At 29.9% G+C, this 21,319-nt stretch overlaps 1 protein-coding gene and 1 long non-coding RNA gene across 2 annotated transcripts; both read right to left on the bottom strand.

Moving 5' to 3' along the window:
* Positions 1–311: 311 nt before the first annotated feature.
* On the bottom strand, positions 312–1,222 carry LOC109124260 (uncharacterized). The gene has a single exon (XM_019226227.2). It carries the CDS (start codon positions 798–800, stop codon positions 450–452), a length of 351 nt encoding a protein of 116 aa, XP_019081772.1. The 5' UTR covers positions 801–1,222; the 3' UTR covers positions 312–449.
* Positions 1,223–19,101: 17,879 nt separating this feature from the next.
* On the bottom strand, positions 19,102–19,924 carry LOC132252500 (uncharacterized). Its single transcript, XR_009464456.1, has one exon. It is a non-coding gene; the product is annotated as an uncharacterized LOC132252500 (long non-coding RNA).
* Between the last annotated feature and the right edge of the window lie 1,395 nt (positions 19,925–21,319).

Raw genomic sequence — 21,319 nt, 5'->3', positions numbered from 1 at the left:
ATCTTTTAAATATCTTCTGACATTATTATTATTATTTTTTTTTTCTAAATAATAAATCAAAAATCCAGGAGTATTCCGCTCAAGGTATGTAGTTGAAACCTGAAGGTGAGCAAAGAAATAGCTATCTAACTATGACCATGTTGAGGTACCCCAGAGAAGTGTTTTGTGAGGCTAATTCTGGGGAACTTATGTTTGGAACCACGTTGTTGGTTATGACACAATAAATTAATAAAGCTGAAAGTATAATAATATGTCAGATCAATTTTTTTCTACAAAATTTATCAAATAAAAGGGAAAGGAAATTTAGAAGATAAGGCAACAAAGTGTAATCCTTGGAATACAAGAATGTTATTACACGCCCATTCAACACTGGAAACAAGCTTCCAATACCACACTAATAGCTATCCATGCTTTACTAAAAACAAGCATATGGATGCTAATTTGTCTATTTATTTCACTACAAAAAGCAGCCGAAAAATGCCAAGAACCGTATGAGTATGGCGATAGTGGTGATGCGGATGAAGGTGATATGTGTTCCTTTCAATGGGGATGGTGGTGTCCACCGCCATGACCCCCGTGACCTTGATGGCTGAAACCGCCACCACCGGCGCCACCATGTGCTCCTCCACCAAGTCCATGATGTCCCCCGCTATGACAGATGCCGTGCCCATGATGGCCGTGATGTCCTCCTCCATGATGGCCGTGATGCCCTCCTCCATGATGGCCGTGATGCCCTCCTCCGTGATGGCCATGATGTGCTCCACCTCCATGGCAGCCAAGAGCATGTGGAGGAGGAGCATGGTGAGGGCCTGGGTGAGGTATCACGGCGAGGACGCTCTGACCTGTATGAATATTTGATTGGAGCGACTGTACCAGTGCATGGAGGTGGTGTCCCCCTTGGTGACCACCTCGACCACCATGTGGATGCTGTCCGCCAAGACCATGGTGTCCATGATAACCATGAGCACAAGGAGACGGATGATGATGAATCATTTTCTGGACAAAACCTGAGTATGGAGAAGTCTTGATGTTGTGGTAGCAAGCTTAGGAAGATGAAGATTAATGAAAGTAGGTGGATTCCATGCCCATCACTTCTTTCTATATATACACATTGCGTTTACACAGCGTTGAAGACTGTAGCCGTTATACGCGCCCTGCCACACGTCGTCCACTTGGTGTACGCGTTTCTCTCTGAGCCGACCTTCAAAACTCGTTTGCTTGCTTCCCACTTTACTTACCTCCCAAGTAAGATAATTAATATAATGTCACACAACGTTGACATTTTAAAAACATTTTTGGGTTAAAAAATTTCAAATAATTTTCTTTAAAATGTTTTTAGGAAAATGATTATCAAGTATTTATCCAAAAAAAAAAATATTATAAGTGAATTTTTAACACTACAAGCGGTTTTTTAAATTTATTTTAAAAAGTATTTACTAAATTTTGTCAAATATTTAATTCTTTTTTTTTTTAAAAAAAACACAGCTAAACAAACTCATGAGATTTTTCTTTTAATTCTTTTTAGTATAACCATTGTCTTTGAAAATGTTTTTAGAAAAATTACATATTAAAAGTAATTAATTAATTTTTATTAAATTAATTATTTAGAACTAATATAATTATACGTATTAATTTTTTTAAATTATCTAATAAACAATCACAAATTATTATTTGTCATGGTGGTGAGTATGACCTAATTAAATAAGATTTATTCGATAAGATTTTTTCTAAAAATTTCAAGAAATAAAGAAAAACAAACTATTAATTCTATTTAAATCCAATTCCTTAAGTATAATATTTCCTAAACTTTTAAAAGACTAAAATAATAATCTTATTTAGATGAGATTTTTAACCTCCATAATTAAAAAAATAAATAAATGTTAAATGTTAAAAAATCTTTTTCATCTAATAAATATACATTGTATATCAAACTCGGATAAACAAACGAGACCTTTGGTGTTATTCTTTAATTTCATAAATTAGAATTTATGTATACAAATTTTATTATGTCACACGTAATTTTTCTTTTAAAATGAAAATAAAAAATAGACTATAAAAAGTTTATATATAAATCCAATATATTTAGTAAATATTAATATTTATAATACACAAAACAAAACCTTCTCTAATTTCTTAATATACAAAATACAATCATATCATGGGCAAATATTTGGCTCACCGTGATAAAAAGAAAACAATAGGAAGATGAACCAATATTTTGGATTTTTTTTATGTCTACACTTCACATCAGAAATATCTTGAAAAAAAAGGCTTTATAAAAAAAGAATAAATACAACAAAAAAAAATATAAATAAAAAGGTAAGAAGATAAATATTAGAAGTTGTGGTAGAAAAGTGGTTTATTTATGTATTTTTAGATAATTTACATAATAATTTTTAAAAATAATAAATTATTTAATCTTTTATTAAATAAACAGTCTATTATTTGACTTAATTTTTTTAAAATTGAAAAAAAAACTATTTTTTAAAATTATTTTTCTTGTTTTAAAATAAAAAAAATACTTTTGAAAATCAAACAAAAGTTGAATCTTCTTTTCAAAAAAAAAATCATACAAAACTAATATATATATATATATATATATATATATATATATATATATATATATATCCTAATTTTAATTTGAACTATAATTGTAATATGAAAATGGGTAAATATATTTGTTATAAAATAAAATATATTCAAACACAACCATGAAGTATATAAAAATAATTTTCTTATAATTTTTATCAAATAATTAAAATCAATAAAAACATTTTAAAAAAAACATTATTTGTTAGGGTTCAAGTGTCTTGCATATGGACCAAGCCTAGTATGCTATAAAAGCCAAAATGAAAATTTTCTTATAACTTTTTTACCTTCTTTATCCTCATTTTGTTTAAATATTTACCAAATTACCATTAATCTCCCACTACACCAAACCAACAAGAATGACATATATGTAATTTAATTGAGAACCAAGTACAACATTTTTCTCTACTACCTAAAAAAGAGATGTACCATATAACAACGTGTGAATCCCATTTACCCATTTTTCACTGCATAAGGGTCATGCACAATACTACATGTACAAACCCATGTCTAATTGCACTAGTGTATAACTTTCTTATTTAAGTTTATTGAAATGTTATTTAAGAGTAATTTGGAGCAACATTTGAACCACTCCAACCATTACTAAGCGATCATTTTTTTTTCTATCTTCTATTTCTCCCTTCCATTTCTCCATATATGAGATTTGCTTCATCTAATTCTTTATTTGAATGGTTTGGATTGTAGAGTTTTTTTAAAAAACAAAGATTTAATTTTTTTTTCTTATTGTTGTAGAATTTTTTCTTATTTTGATTGAATATAGTCCTATGGACCCCGCATTTCGGCTCAATGCGTTTCCCACTCGAATGGCGAGCTCGATTTTCTTATTTTGGAAAAATGATTTAATTTGATTAAGAAAAATGACTTGGAGTTGCCACTTTATTTTGTTTTATTTTTAAAGGGTAAACAAAATAAGAAAGAAAAACCCTAAGTGTGACTCCTTGTTTTGGAAAAGGTGGTCTGTGAAAAACCGGATTGGGTTCGGGGGTCAGGTTACTTATCGGGAAGGTACGATAAAAACCGTAGCACCCCTCTAAGTCCCTAAAGTCGGGTCTCTACTAATAAAATGAAGCAATCATGACAATGGACGAGTAAATCAATGAGTACCCAGAATAAATCATGCACACGTGAGAATCAAAATACTCAATAAGAATGATCGAAGTGGGAGCGGAGCATACCTTGGCATCAAACGATCAGTGCGCCATCAAGAAAGGGGGTTAGCGCACAATTGAGAAATAATATCATGCATGTCATGGAGCAGAATAACTCAATCATGTATAGCAATCAAATCAACAAATCAATCAGCCAATCATAAAGATCACGTATGTGGGGCTCCCACCAAAGCCCGATTTATTTTTAGCATGAATTAATCTCACAAATTCCATTATTTTGGAATTATGAAAATTCATCATTTTTGCTTATGTAAAATAAAGAGAAACAGAGGGTTATTTGAAAATCAGAATGGAATTAAAAATTGTTTGAGTGAAAATAGATTTTTACAATTTATTTAAAAATTAGAGTATTGAGAATTAAATTTAAGAGTTGGAATTTTAGGAATTAAATTAGAAGGAAATTAGAATTTTGGAAATTGGAAATTAAGTTCGGAAATTGGAATTTTAAAGAATTGTTTAAAATGGAATTCTAGAATAAACGAATAAAATAATAATAATTAAATAGATTAATGTGAATATTGAAATTTTTGGAATTAGAAATTAAAACCGAAAGTCGGAAATTTAGCTGAATTGTTTAAAATTGAATTTTAGAATAAACAAATGAAATAATAATAATAATGAAAATAATAAGGATTAAATAAAATAAATGTGGAAATTGGAATTCCGGAAATTAGAAATTGAATTTAGAAATCGGGATTTTGAAGAATTACTTAATGATGGAATTTTAAATAGATAAATAAATAATAATAATAATAATAACAAAAATAATGATTGAATAAATACATATGGAAATTAGAATTCCGGAAATTAGGAGGGATTTTGAGGAATTGCTTGATGATAGAATTTTAAATGAATAAATAAATAACAAGAATAATGATTGAATAAATAAATATGGAAATTAGAATTCCAGAAATTAGGAAATTGAGTTTGGAAATCGGGATTTTTGAGGAATTGCTTGATGATAGAATTTTAAATAAATATATAAAATGATGATGATTTAAATAAATTGATGCGAGAATTTAAAATTTCGGAAATTGGAATTTAAGTTTAGAAATTAGAATTTTGAAAGATTATTTTAAAGATTGAATTTTAAAAAAAATGAACAAATGAATAAATAACGATGATTAAATAAATTAATGTGAGAATTAAAATTTTGGAATTTGGCATTTTAAATTTAGAAATCGGAATTTTGAAGCGTTATTTAAAGATCTGGATTAGGAGGATTATTTTAAAAAAATGTAAGTTTTAAATTTAAACAAATAAATAAAGAAAGTGGTAACGATTAGATAAATAGATAAAAAGAAAAAATCGGAATTTCGAAAATCTGGATTAAATTTAAAAGAGCGGAATTTAGGAGAATTATTTAAAGATGTAAATTTTAAATTTAAATAGATAAATAAATGGATAAGGTGATAACGATTAGATAAATACATATAAAAGAAAAACGAAAATTTGAAAATCTGGATTAAATTTAAAAAGCGGATTATTTAAAGATGTAAATTTTAAATTTAAATAGATAAATAAATGGATAAGGTGATAAAGATAAATACATATAAAAGATTGGAATTTCGGAAATCTGGATTAAATTTAAAAGAGCGGAATTTAGGAGAATTATTTAAAGATGTAAATTTTAAATTTAAATAGATAAATAAATGGATAAGGTGATAACGATTAGATAAATACATATAAAAGAAAAACGAAATTTCAAAAATCTGGATTAAATTTAAAAAGCGGATTATTTAAAGATGTAAATTTTAAATTTAAATAGATAAATAAATGGATAAGGTGATAACGATTAGATAAATACATATAAAAGAAAAACGAAATTTCAAAAATCTGGATTAAATTTAAAAAGCGGATTATTTAAAGATGTAAATTTTAAATTTAAATAGATAAATAAATGGATAAGGTGATAAAGATAAATACATATAAAAGATTGGAATTTCGGAAATCTGGATTAAATTTAAAAGAGCGGAATTTAGGAGAATTATTTAAAGATGTAAATTTTAAATTTAAATAGATAAATAAATGGATAAGGTGATAACGATTAGATAAATACATATAAAAGAAAAACGAAATTTCAAAAATCTGGATTAAATTTAAAAAGTGGATTATTTAAAGATGTGAATTTTAAATTTAAATAGATAAATAAATGGATAAGGTGATAAAGATATATACATATAAAAGATTGGAATTTCGGAAATCTGGATTAAATTTAAAAAACGGAATTTAGGAGAATTATTTAAATATGCAAGTTTTGTAAGTAGGGTTTAGAAATTGGGGTTGAGAAAATTTATTGAGGAATTTATGCTTTAAGGAGGTAAATTATGTAAGTTGAAAACAATCAAATGGGCCAATTTTAAATGGGTGAACAAAACATGAGGCCCTTTAGCAATATACATGGGCCTGGGCTTCCCACCAGGCCCATTTCCATCATCTTGGACAGGCCCCAAACTCTAACTTCATCTCATGCTTGGATTGGGCTCCAACTCAAGCCCAAATTAAAAGCAAACCCAAGAACACCAAATTCTCTCACAGCCCACATCTCCAACCTCCGCCTAGGCATCACCATCTAAATACTTCGTGTCCTTGAGCTCACCGTTAACCTCATCGTCGTCTTCATCGGAACCCCACATCTCATCATCCTCTTTCAAGGTTCGCCACCCACACGCACTCGCGCATGCTTGCTCTGGTTGCCGAAGCCAAGGGTTGAACCAATCTTGGACAACCGCGGTGACGACGGAGGAGACGGAGACGAGAGGCATCGTCGGAGCCCTCGAAGCTGGTCCAAGCTGCAGCTGCTCCGCCGTTCCGCCACCGCGTCGTGTCGGACAGTGCGCCTCCACTACCTGCACCGCCACGGGTCTCAGCCAGCTGCCTCTCCATGATCTCTTCATTTGAGTTCGCCGGAAACGGCGACGGGACTTTGATGACTTGGCGGCTGGCGCGGCAGAGACATGGATGAGCTTCTTGACGGCACCACCTCCATGGCGAATCCGCTTCAGTCTGTGACGATAGGGTCGAGGTTTGGACGCCGAAAGAAGAGGAAAATAGAGAGATAGAGAGAAGGTGGTGGCTGATTCGTGGGGTGTGTTGGGTGTAGGATGCATGCATGGGATTCATGGAATGGGTAGTGGGCTAGTTGGATGAGTAATAAAAGTGGCCATGGCGAGAGTGCTATGATACTCAGCAATATCAACGATCAACAAGAAGAAAATAATCCAGAAAATCCATGAAATATAACATATAATCCAATCCAAGCTGATAAGTAATGCCAAATAAACCCAAAATGATGAAGAGACGAGAAGAACATGAAACAAACGGGGTAAAAGACCTACCTCAAGCTCGCCTGCAGCAGCTCTTTTTTTTTTTCTCCGTGTTCCCCCATCTCCCGTCCGTTTTTTCAGCTGAAGGATGCCCCCTCTTCAGAAAAAACTCCCCCCTTTTCTCCTTGCCACCCACTCTCTGCCCCCCGTCTCAATCCAGCCGCCTCATTCAGCCGAAATCCCGGGTAGTCAGAAAAATAAGCATAAAAAAAAAAAGAAAAAATCGTCTGGGGGGGGTCTACAAGTCCATATTCTATATAGTAGATTTTATGGGGAAAAAAAACATAAATATTTGCTTGGCAATACAAAAAAGATTAGAAATCATTTTTTTTTTCTTCCCTTCTTCTTTCTTATTTATTTGGTGAAGAATATGATTTTTAGAAAAGACTTGAAGTCACCACTTATTTATTTTTTTTTTAAGGAAAACAAAATAAGAAAGAAAACTCTAAAACTCATTATTTGGAAAATACAGTACATGAAAAAGCCAAAGTTGGGTATGGGGGTCAAGTTACCTATTGGGAAGGTACGATGATGAGCCGTAGCACCCCTCTAAACCCATATACATATAGTCTTTACTAAACAAATTAAGATAATTATGACAATTAATTAATTAATTATGAATACCAAGAAAAATAATCATGCAAATGAGTATGTATAAGTCATGGTGAAAATTAATCTATACAAAAATAATGTTGAAACCTAATTACAAGAATACGCAAAATAAGTGACAAGAGGATTATGCAAATTGATTTATTGAACCGATTAAAAAGAGATATTTTTTCAAGAAATTTCAAAGGAGTTTATTAAAAACAATTTCAAATTAATTATTTCAATTTATTTATTTACAAAATAAAGTTTCAATTTATTTTCAATTAATGATTTCATTCAATTTCATTTGTGTTCAATTTTCAAGTTATTTACACTTAATACTGGTAAAAGAATTTATTAAAAATAATATATATATATATAAAACAATAACTATTCAAGACTATGTTTGGTATGCAAGGATAAGAAGTGAGAATAACATCTCATTCATTTTCTCACATACTCTTATATTTGGATAACTCAAGTGATGATGAAAATGAAAAATAAAAAATGATTTCACAAGAAATGAAATCTTATTCATAAGTAAAATTTCATTTCACCTCTAGTACGAGGTATTTTGATTCCCTAATACTAGTTATGTTTAAAAATATTTTTCAAAAAATCAAAAATCAAAAACTTTTTAAGATAAGTTGTTTTTAAAAATAATTTATTTTATTTTGTAAAAATAGAATGTAAATTCAATTTATATAATATAAACTAAATTAATTCAAGTCTTATTAAACTTAAAATAATTTTGTAGTAGGAAGAAATTAAAAATAAATAAATGGTTTTTAATAAAATATAAATAGTAATATTATAATAAAGTCATAAATTATAATTTTTTTTATAAACATTATAAAAGCATAATTGATTTATTTTTTTAAAATTAAATAATAATAATTTAAAATTATTAATGGTTAATGCTATTCTATTTTAAATGAATTTAAAAACAAATAAAGTTTAATTTATTAAGGTATAAATGAGCCAAAATTTTCATTACATAATACATTTAATACTCAATCATGAATATGGTGTCTTGATTTTTTTTTATTTAGTCTATAATTAATAATCAATTTTTAAATTTCAAATTATTCTTAAAAATTAGAAAATTTATTAAAAAAATTTAAAACATTAATTATGCCGATTATTTTTTTATAGCCATTATATATATATAATACTCAATCATGGATATGGTGTTTTGAAATTTTTTTTATTTAGTCTATAATTAATAATCAGTCTTTTAATTTCAAATTAATTTTTAAAAATTAGAAAACTTATTAAAGAATTTAAAACATTAATTATGTCAATTTTTTTTAAAGTCAGTATATATATAAATATATAATTAGGAAAAATGATATTTGATTCATTAATATGAAAATATATGGAAAAAAGAATCCCAAAATTTTAAAATTAGTATTATCTTCCTCTATTTAAAAATAATTTGAAATACATGTGTTTTTTATTTTTAATGAGTCATCCAATTATTCCCAAAAATGTCATTTTATTTTTCATGTCATTCAAATTAATTGACAACTAGACTTCTCATGTTTCCCTTCCTTTTAGATACTTTATTATTATTATTATTTATTATTTATTATTTATTATTTATTATTATTTTATTTAGGATTTCTTTTTTCTTTGGAAACAAACACCTTGTACAATTCTTATTTTAGTTTCCTAAAAGTTTAGGAAATATTGTGCAAAAAAAAAAATCATATTTAAATAGGATTAATATTTCTTTTATTTCCTAAAATTTTAAGAGGAAATATTGTCAAACAAATCCTATTTAATCATAATTACTAATTCATAAAGTAATAAGGTCTTTTATTAAATAATATATAATTATTTTAATTATGATTAATTTATTTAATATAAAATAATTATTTATTAATTAATTAATTTATTTTTATACTATATATCAAAGTACAACCATATTATACATTTTATATTTAAAAAACTCTTATAACAAATTTTATTCTCTATTATATCAAACAATTATTAATATTATATAATAAAATACAAATTTATTATTGGTTTATTTATTATCAAGAATATGAATTTATTTTTAACTTATTAATACTAGAATAAACTCTTTTTTTTTTTCAAATTCTTACTTTATGATGTTTCTAGAAAAAAAATTTTAAATAATAATAATAATAATAATAATATCTAAAATGAAGGGAAACATCTACATAGAGAAGTCTAATTGTCAATTAATTTGAATGACATGACAAATAAAGGGGCATTTTTTAGAATAATTGGATGACTCATTAAAAATTGCATGTATTTCAAATTATTTTTAAATGGATGAAGATAATACTAATTTAAAAATTTTGAGGTTTTCATATTAGTAAATCAAATCTCACTTTTCCCTATAAAATTTGTTTCTCAAGAACAACAACCAAACAATAGTATTATTTTTTAAAAATAAAGTTGTTTTTAAATCACATGTCAAATAGGTTTTCATTATTTAGCAAAAAAAACTCTTAAAGATGTTTCTTTTAAATGAAAATTTTAAAATATATATATATATTTTAAACTATGTATAGTGTGATAGTTTTTTTAAAATTGAAAATAAAAAATTATTATAAACTATATATACATGATATTATTGTTGAGTTATTTCTTATCCTTTTTTCATTCTCATTCTTGTTGTTATTTAACATTGAAATGGAAATAAATAATTGAAACACAAAAATGGAATCGCAAAATTCATGGTTTTTCAAGGATAAATAAGAATAAAAAGAAAATATTCATTCTCATTCATCATTTTCATGTACCAAACTATGGCCAAGAGTGATTTAGATCTATCATAAGTTTTCACCTCCATCAATCATCCCATCTAAAATTTAGGAGTAGTGTTTGGTTTTAAAACTTTTTCTAGCTTTAAGAAAAAAAAAATAGTTTTTATTTTCTAAAAAAGATGTTTAATTAAGCATTGTCTCTTGAGGGGTAAGCCTCATTAGGTCTCCCCCATTATTATTTTTTATGTTATTTTCATATTAAAATAGTCTAGTAAAATATTTTCATATACCTATCATTAATCAAATAAATTATTTTAATATAAAAATATATTCACTTAATCTATAATTCAATAAATAAATAAAATATTTAGATGGTATTTTTAAGATAATATTTGTGAAACGAAGGTTTGGTTAATCTTGATTTTGATGATAACAAAACAAGGTTTAGAACTAATGATCATATTTCAAGTGTGATTAGGTAAGACGATTTCCAAAGTGGCAATCACAAATACAAATCAAGCCAAGGAGAAATCATGAAGAAGAAGACCACCTCAAAGAGAAGAGTTTTTCAAGACCAAAGCTTCATAAGATTTCTTTGTAAGGTTGTTGGTGCACTAGGACTTTCATGCATTTCATTCTTTATTTATGCACCAAAATCATCCAAGAGTAATATTGTTTTAAATATCTTAAGAATTGGATGATTTCATGTTTTCAACTAAAACCTTGTGTTAAATGATTTTCAAACTTGTGTTAAAAGGTTTTAAGTTGAAAAAGGTTGGGTGTTGAGCCAAAAAATGGCTCAACCGGTTCAACCGGTTGACCGGTTGTGCTCGTCTGGTCGAGGACCGATTGAGGGAGGCCAAAAAGTTTTTCTCTCTCCCAGTGGCCTTCTCTTCCCTGTCAATGTTGAACCTCAACCGGTTGAGGTTCGGTTGAGGTCCGGTTGAAATCCAGTTGAGGCCCAATGGTCACTTGTCAAGCATTAAATGCTAACGGCTAATCAATCGGTCGAACCCCCAACGGATAGTTTGGCTTTTTTCTTCTATAAAAAGGCTTCAATCTTCATTATTTCAATAGATTAACCTTCCCAAATATTTGTTGATTATATTTGAGCCTTGGAAAAGTATTTTTGAGTGCACCATTATTTCAAAACTTGCATATCTTTAGTGCACCATTCAATCCTAGTTTTTCTTGTATCATTTGAGCTTAAAGTTCTTGAGTTAGGATTTTTGAGAGATCATTCATTTGTAAATCTTTGATATGAAGTTTCTCAAGTGTGGGGTATCACTTGAGGAGTTGTTCAAGAGTGGGATATCTCTTGAGAAGTGTAAAGGGTGCTTGGAACCAAAAGTCCAAGAGAGTGAATTGGAACCATAATCCAATTGTATTGCTTGAAGGCTTGGTTTGGAAGCCTTGGATTAGTGGAACCTCAAGCTCGGGATTGAAGCTAGAGGAGAGTGGATGTAGGCCGGGTTGCACCAAACCACTATAAACTCTTGTGTTTGCATTTTCTCTTCCCTACTCTTTAATTTATATGCAATTGTCTATATATTGATTATTATATACTTGCATATAATTGTCTCTTGCATTCACTTGTTTAAATTCGCGAAAAGAGACCATCACCCTATTCACCCCCCCTCTAGGGTGATTACCATAGGTTGGATTAGCCTTAAATTCCTAACAATATTTGATATAATATTTTATTCATATTAATATTTTTTTTCATATTTATAATAATTGTATTATTTTTATATCATGAATCCATGATGTCTTTTATATGATTTCTTAACCAAATTTGGAAAACTTCAAGATGGTTATTTCACTTTTTCCACTTTTTGAATTAATTTTTCTAGAAAATAAAAATAGAAAAACAATTTTCAAACATGTTTTCAACCTATTTCTAGTAGTGGTTTCTCACCATCTTGAATATGGTGTTCAACGCCTATTAGATAGTTGACAGTTAGTTAACTAATAGTTGGTTATTACCAAACTGTTATACATGCTACTATTCAGTTGTAACCACTCATCCAACATGTCATCTTGTTATAGAATTGGTTATTACTCTTGTATAAATAGCTCCTCTGTTCATAGCTTAAACAATTAGTGAGAGATCACTTGCAGACTTCTTTTCTTGATTCAGTTGTTGTTGTTATCATGGTACCAAAGCCGAAACTTTTAATTGTTCACACCTTTTTGCTATGGCTAATTAAGCTTCAAGCCCTAACCAAGTATTTCCAATTGTTTTTAATCATACACTTTCTATCAAATTAGATTTCTCAAACCATATTTTATGGTGACAACAAGTTCTAGCAACTATTTGAGGTCATTATTTGTAGTGCTTTCTTGATTCCTCTCTTTCACCTCCATTGATGTATAATTTTCAAGGAGATGGAGATAAAGGAATATTGAATCTAGAGTTTCTTGCTTGGGAATAGTAGGATTAACTATTGGTGTCTTGGCTTCTTGGATCAATGACTAAAAGTTTGCTCACTCAAATGGTTGGAGTTGACTCTATATCAGAAATCTAATCTAATGTTCAAGTCTTTTTTGCATCACAAACCAAAGCTAAGATCTCTTAGTTCAAAACTAAATTACAAAATACTAAGAAAAATGATTTGTCTATGAATGATTATTTGCTAAAAATCAAGCAATCAGGTTAATAAGTTATTTTGTTAAGCCTGTTGATCATATAGAGGCAATCTTCAATGGTCTTCCACCATATTATGAGTTAGTTCTACTAGTTGTAACTTCAAGACCTGAGGCTCAATCTGTAGAACAGATGGAAACTTTACTATTAGATCAAGAAGCTTGAATTGAAAAACGAATTAAGGAAGGTGATCAAGCTTTTTCTACTAATTTGGCACACAAGAAGCAAGTTTGACATTGTGGTTATCATTTAAATTCTTCTAACTCCTTTTGTCAAGGTTCTAAAAGAGGTAATTCTTTCAATTTTTATCGAGGAAAAGGTTATTTTGGTCATGGCTTAGGTTGTAGCTCTTTTGGTACCCATGGTCAAGGACAAATAAGTAGGAGAAATGTCAATAAACCACAATGTCAACTATATGGTAAGTTTGGTCATGTTGTCTTTTACTACTGGTATGGATTTGATGAGAAGTTCACTCCACAAATAAATCAATCTCAACCTTCATTTGGTTTTAATCAAGCTCATATTCTCTCATATTCTACTTCTTCATTTGATCAAAGTTGGTATCCAGATTCTAGTGCTACAAACCATCTAACACCAGATCTCAATAACTTAACTGAACATACAACTTGTATCGATATAGATTGAGTGCAATGGGCAATGGTCAAGGTATTACCATTCAATACATCGATGAATCCTTTTTTTCTAGTCCTTTTCATTCAAAACTCTTATCTCTCAAATCTTTGCTTCATGTTCCCATGATAAAAAAGAATTTACTAAGTGTTTCCAAATTTGCAAAAGACAATAATGTCTATTTTGAACTCTTTCCTAACTCTTGCTTTGTTAAAGATCAAGTCACTTAAGTCATTCTCATGAAAGGGACTCTTAAAAATGGCTTATATGCTTTTGATCTAGCTTTCATTGATTTCAACTCCTCACAAAATTCACATCCTACTTCATGTATTGTACCAAGTGCCAATTTAGCTTTTGTTTCTTTATGTGTGGCATGATAGGCTTGGACATCCAATCTACAAATTGTAAAATTTGTACTGAATAAGTGTAATGTAATTGATATTAATAAAATCAGTCATTCCTTTTACTCATCTTGTTGCTTAGGAAAGATTCATAATTTCCTATTTCCTTTTTCTAATACTTCATACACTGCACCCTTGTAGCTTATCCACACTGATTTCTAGGGTCTTGCTTCCACCACATTTTCAAATGGCAACTCGTATTACATTCACTTTATAAATGCATATTTTCATTATACTTGCCTTTATTTACTTTAATGAAAATCTAAGGCCTTTACCACTTTTCTTCAATTCAAAAAGATGGTTGAACCCCAACTTAACAATTAAATTAAGTTTGTACAATTTAACGGGGGTAAGGAATATAGAACTTTTATCGAATTTCTTCAATCCAATGGCATTATTCATTGTATTTCTTGTTCTAGTGCTCACCAATAGAATGGTTTAGCTAAAAAGGAAACATCAAACCATTGTTGAACCTGGTCTTTCTTTATTAACCACAACTTCTCTTCCTTTAAAATTTAGGGATGAAGCTCTTCACACCAATGTTTTTCTGTCTAATCGACTTCCTACATCGGTTTTAAAGGGTAAAACACCTTTGGAAATCTTGTTTCATCAAGAACCAAATTACTTATCTTTCAAGGTCTTTGGTTGTAGATGTTTTCCTAATATTAGATACTTAAACACTCATAAATAGGCTTACAAATCAATGACAACCTTTTCTAGGATGTCTTTTACAAATGTCTTTTACCAAACGGAAAGATTCTAATATCTTGGGATGTAATCTTTGATGAAGATACTTTCCCTTTTGCAAATTCATCATATGTTTCAAACTCCTCTTTTCTACCTATGTCTCAGTTTTCACCTTCTACATTATCTCATTTACTTCATGACCATTCTTTATTATTTCCTTTAAGTTTATCACCCATAGAATCTACCTCATCCCCATAATCACATCAATTTACTCCTTTTTCCCATGATCCTACTTATGTTAACAATAGTCTTCAATTGCCTTCAATGTCTTCCACTTCTTGAGTTTATACTTGATCCATATCTAGTATTTACAAACCTAAAGTCTACATTGCTTAGAAAGAACCTTCAACATGAGCATTGGAAAGTAGTTGAGGAGTACATGACTCTCTTAAGGAATGCAACTTGGTCCTTAAAATCACTTCTAGCTAACAAAAAGGCTATCCCTTCAAAAATACAAAGCACGGTTAGTAACTAAAGGTTTCCATCAACTTGCTGACTTTGATTTTTCATAAACCTTCAAAGTTGTGAAGCCTACCACCATCAAAGTTGTTCTCACTTTAACTTTGTCTAAGGGATGGAATGTTAGACAATTGGACATCGATAATGTCTTTCTTAATGGTACCTTGCAAAAAGAGGTTTACATGGTTCAACCCCTATAATTTGAAGATCCTAAGTGCCTAGAAAAGGTGTAAACTACACAAGGCCCTATATGGTTTGAAGCAGGCTCCTAGAGCCTAGTTTGATACACTTTAGTCTACATTGGTTCTCTTTGGCTTTCAATATTCTAAAGTTGATCAATCTCTCTTCATTTGAATTATAGTAGTTCACTCTACCTTTGCTTTAATCTATGTAGACACTATATTAGTCACTAGTAGTGACTCTCAATTCATTATTGATCTTGTTAATTACAAAGTTGCACAAAGAGTTTGCCTTTAAAGATCTTGGTCTAATCAATTGCTTCTTAGGTCTTCAAGTCACTCACACTTCAAATGGGTTACATTTGTCACAAATGAAATATATTAGAGATATGTTGGCTCAAGCTAAAATTCAATTTGTTGAAGGATTTCCCTCTCCAATGAATAGTGGTCAAACTTTGACAGCTTTTGGAAGTGATGTTGTAGCCGATCCTCAACTTTATAGAAGTATTGTTGGAGCCTTACAATATGTGACCATTACTAGACCCAAAATTAGCTTCTCTATTAATTGAGTATGCCAATATATGCAAAAAAAAAAACCATTAGAAAGCTCATTGGAAGGTGGTTAAAAGAATTCTTCATTACTTGGCTAGTTCAGTTGACCATGTGCTTCATTTAAAGGAAATAAATTTTTAAATCTAGTGAGGTTTAGTGATGCAGATTGGGCAGTTGATCATAATGATCGAAGATCAACAACATGTTATTGTGTATATCTAGGCTAAAATCTCATATCCCGGCATTCAAAGAAACAATCAATAGTCTCAATGTCCACCAATGAAGTTGGGTATTGCGTAATCTTGCTAATCTCACTACAAAAATCACTTGCCTTCAATCCTTGCTCACTAAACTTCAAATTCCTCTACGCAAAATGTCAATACTATGGTGTGATAATTTGAGTACTATGATGTTGTTTGCAAATCCAATACGACATGCTTAAACAAAGCATATTAAGTTATATTTATATTTTGTTAAAGAGAAAGTCATATGAAAGCTCATAGAAGTAAAACATGCGCCTTTCATGGATCAAGTTGCTGACATATTCACCAAGGCCATTCGAAGTTCCAAGTTTGTTGATCTCAAAACCAAACTCAAAGTAGAATCATTAGCTACCTTGAGTTTGAGGGGGGTTGTAAGATAGTTAACAGTTAGTTAACTAATAGTTGGTTGTTTCTAGATTATTATAGAAGCTGCTACTCAATTGTAACCACTCAACCAACATGTCATCTTGTTATAGAATTGGCTATTGCCCTTATATAAATAGTTCCTCTGTTCATAGCCTAAACAATTAATGAGAGATCACTTACAAACTTCTTTTCTTAATTCAATTGTTGTTATTATCAATGCCAAAGGAAATTATTCCAATAACAATGCCTATGATTGTGAAGATATTTAATGTAATAACAATGAATTATTTCTTGTAGTAATCCAAATAATGTTACTAAGTATAGATATTTATACCTATTCAATTTTCCTTTGTTAGCTTCTATAGTTGCTATTTTTTATTGATTAATGTAAGCCTATAGACATTTATACTTATTCATCAATAGAAGATTAATACTTCCTCAAACAATTCTATATATTTTATTTTCATATAGTATGAAAGCATAAATCTGCAACCTAGAAACCATATTTTCTTCTTCCTCAAACAAAGGAGGAACTTCAACTCACTATTCAATTAGTCTTCTAGTCTAATTTTAGTTAAGCAGTATAAGGTTTCTCTTATGATGATATCATATTCTTCCCTTAGTTCACATCCATGCATGCTTCACCATCCCCTAATTGATAATAAATTGACTAAAGAAATTGAGGACAACAAAGGAAACAATGATGTCAACATGTTATACATGCCATGGATCAACAACAAAGCCTTTTTCTATTCATGACTTCCAACAACAACGCCTTTTTTTTTCTTCCTGACTTCTTAGAACCATGAAAGTAAAAGTTTTGAGTATGATTTTTTATGTAAAAACAACATTAAGTTTACAATCACAATAAAAATAAATAAAAAAGGGAAGGCATCTGAAAACATGCTGATGTCTATAAAAAAAAATTAAAATTACAAATTAGAAATTATTTAAAAAATAAAAAAGGAAAGAAAGTCATTGGCCCTCGGTGGTGTTTGAAAGATTTCAAATCGGTTCATCTTAATCTTATTGTCATCAAGAAGGTTTGAAAAGTTAACAAGGTTGATTGCTTTTACAATCAATGAATGAATTTTTGTTATATTTGTTTTTAAGTGTTAATCAAAATCCTTTAAGCTAGTGTTTGTTTTTTTAATTTAATGTTAAGTAGAATTTAAAACTAAATAATGTTTAATAGTGTTAAGTATTAGGTTATTTATTTTTATTATATTTTATTTATATTAAACATTAAAAAGTAAATAAAAATCAACATGTTATTTTTTTCATCTAAAAAAAGTTAAATATTTTTAATTTTTCTATTGAGCAAAAAATTTATAATAAGTCATGAAAAAAAATAAACAAATTAAAATCTGAAAGTAAATTACTTTCAACAAAAAGTTAAAACAATTTTAAAAAAGAATATATTTTTGCAAGGTTTTTCAACAAAAAAAAAAAAAAGCAAAAGTAGGGAATGATGGAGGCATAAAATTTGATTTGAATAATATCATAGATTAGTCAAAACTAACATATGATTGAAGGAAGATTAGTAATTGTAATTTAATCATATGATGGAAACAAATTTAGAGTATATTTGACAGAGATTTTAATAAATGTTTTTAGGTTTTTTTATATTTGAAAATTATAAAGATTAGAAACACTTTCGAAAATAACTGTCAAACACAAGTATATCTGATAGTGATTTTATAAAACGTTTATAACTTTCCAAACACTTGAATAATAAAAAATTTTAAACGTTAGAAATATTAAAAACATTTTTTAAAATTACTATCAAACGGGTTCATATAATTGCTAATGAAATTGTTTTGTTCATAATAATGATAAATTTATTTAATAAAAATATAATATATTAATCTTAAATTTTTATATTGATTAAATTGTTAATTAGTTTTTATTTGAGACTAACCCGAACCCGAACTCATTTACCAAGCCCAATTTTGAAACGGGTCCCTCCATTTCTCTCAAAAAAAACCCTACTAAAACCCTCGTCTCTGTCTCTGTCTCTGTCTCTCTCTGTGCAAATTGTAGGGTTTTCATATTTCAAAAAACCCTAGCTTGGTTCCGATTCTATGCTGGTTACAAGATTTCCTTGGTCAGTTCCTCCCTTCTCTCTCCCTGTCTCAATTGATGTGATTTTCAATTGTTAATGATGCATACGCTACAGCATGGTAGGAGTAATTGATGTGATTTTCAATTGTTAATTTTTTTTTTGTGAATGATAGATTGAATTTATGCATTATTTGAGTTTTTTTTTTTTTTTTGTTCAAACTAAGGTGTGGATTATTGGGCTTGATTTATTTATTTATTTATTTATTTACTTATTTTTGTTGTGAATGGGGGAGATGAGTAATGGTTTTTTTTTTTTATATAATTAACATCCATGTCATTGTTTCTAGCCTGAGAAGTAATTTGTAGAAATTAATAAAACTGAAAGTATAATAATATGTTATTACACGCCCATTCAACACTGGAAACAATCTTCCGATACCACACTAATAGCTATCCATGCTTTACTAAAAACAAGCATATGGATGCTAATTTCTCTATTTATTTCACTCCAAGAAGCGTATGAGTATGGCGATAGTGTTCCTTTCAATGGGGATGGTGGTGTCCACCGCCATGACCCCCGTGACCTTGATGGCTGAAACCGCCACCACCGGCGCCACCATGAGCTCCTCCACCAAGTCCATGATGTCCCCCGCTATGACAGATGCCGTGCCCATGATGCCCGTGATGTCCTCCTCCCTGATGGCCGTGATGCCCTCCTCCATGATGGCCGTGATGCCCTCCGTGATGGCCATGATGTGCTCCACCTCCATGGCAGCCAAGGCCATGTGGAGGAGGAGGAGGATGGTGAGGGCCTGGGTGAGGTATCATGGCGAGGACGCTCTGTACCAGTGCATGGAGGTGGTGTCCCCCTATGTGACCACCAAGACCACCATGTGGGTGGTGTCCTCCGCCATGACCATGCTGTCCATGGTGTCCATGATAGCCATGAGCATAAGGAGACGGATGATGATGAATCATTTTCTGGACAAAACCTGAGTATGGAGAAGTCTTGATGCTGTGGTGGCAAGCTTAGGAAGATGAAGATTAATGAAAGTAGGTGGATTCTATACCCATCACTTCTTTTTATATGAACACATTGCGTTGAAGACTGTAGCTGCCACACGTCGTCCACTTGGAGTACGCGTTTCTCTCCGAGCCGACCTTCAAAACTCGTTTGCTTGCTTCTCACTTTACTTGCCTCCCAAGTAAGATAATTAATATAATGTCACACAATTAGAGTTTTTCCCAAATGTCAAAATGAACTTGCATCATTGCAATTGGAACTTTCTTGGGCTCCTTCTATCATGATTTGAACACCAATAAACTAGTGGATATACACGCAATGAGATGCAAAATAAATAAAAACTATCTTTTCTTTATATTATAAAAGCCGGAATACGACTTTGTTGTAATTTTGTTACTTTTTTATTTTTATTTTTTAAAAATATCTACGAAAGCACCAGTACTTTTCTTCCATAGGGTGGGATAATATGGTAATTATCAATAAAATGTGGGTTGAAAGATGTAGTAAGGCGGCAACGTGTATTGTTGCCATTATGCCACCTATCATGACTGCGGCTAAAAAGCTCATCTTCCACAATTTCATTCAACCTCTCTTTTTCCTTTACTTCGTTATGTTCAATTGGTTATAATTTCAATGCAATAGAGATAGTTAAAACACTTTAAGATACTTTTTTCAAAAACATTTCTGGGTTAAAATTTTTCAAATAATTTTCTTTAAAGTGTTTTTAGGAGAATGACTATCAAGTATTTATCTAAAAGAAAATAGATATTACAAGTGAATTTTTAACACTACAAACGGTTTTTTAAATTTATTTTAAAAAGTATTTACTAAATTTTGTTAAATATTTAATTTTTGTTTTTCAAAAACACTACTAAACAAACTCATATGATTTTTCTTTTAAGTGTTTTTAGTATAACCATTTGTGGGTCCCGCATTTTTACGTGTGTTCCCACTCAACGGCGAAACTCACTTTTTATTTATTTAAAAATGATTTTGTTTGTTACAAAATAACTTAGAGTCGTCACTTATTTTTTGTTTTATTTTTAAAGGGTAAACAAAATAAGTAAGAAAACCCTAAGTGTGACTCCTTATTTTAGAAAAGGTAGTTTGTAAAAAACTGAATCGGGTACGGGGGTCAGGTTACTTATCGGGAAGGTACAGTAAAGACCGTAGTACCCCTCTAACTTCTTAAAGTCGGTCTCTACTAATGAAATGAAGTTGACGTGACAATCGATAAGAAAATCAATGGATACTCAGAACGGTCATGCACATATGAGAATCAGTACTGTGAAACCAAGGTTTGGTTAATCTTGATTTTGATGATAACAAAACAAGGTTTAGAACTAATAATCATATTTCAAGTGTGATTAGGCAAGACGATTTCCAAAGTGGCAATCACAAAGACAAATCAAGCCAAGGAGAAATCATGAACAAGAAGACCACCTCAAAGAGAAGAGTTTTTCAAGATCAAAGCTTCATAAGATCTCTTTGTAAGGTTGTTGGTGCACTAGGACTTTCATGCATTACATTCTTTACTTATGCACCAAAATCAT

Source organism: Vitis vinifera, chromosome 16 (genome assembly GCF_030704535.1).
Source record: "Vitis vinifera cultivar Pinot Noir 40024 chromosome 16, ASM3070453v1".
Classification (NCBI taxonomy): Eukaryota; Viridiplantae; Streptophyta; class Magnoliopsida; order Vitales; family Vitaceae; genus Vitis; species Vitis vinifera.
This window is presented reverse-complemented; position numbering and strand designations above follow the sequence as displayed.

Excerpts from the sequence above, each read along its gene's own strand:
- LOC109124260 (XM_019226227.2), bottom strand. The coding sequence starts at position 800 with ATGCTCCTCCTCCACATGCTCTTGGCTGCCATGGAGGTGGAGCACATC.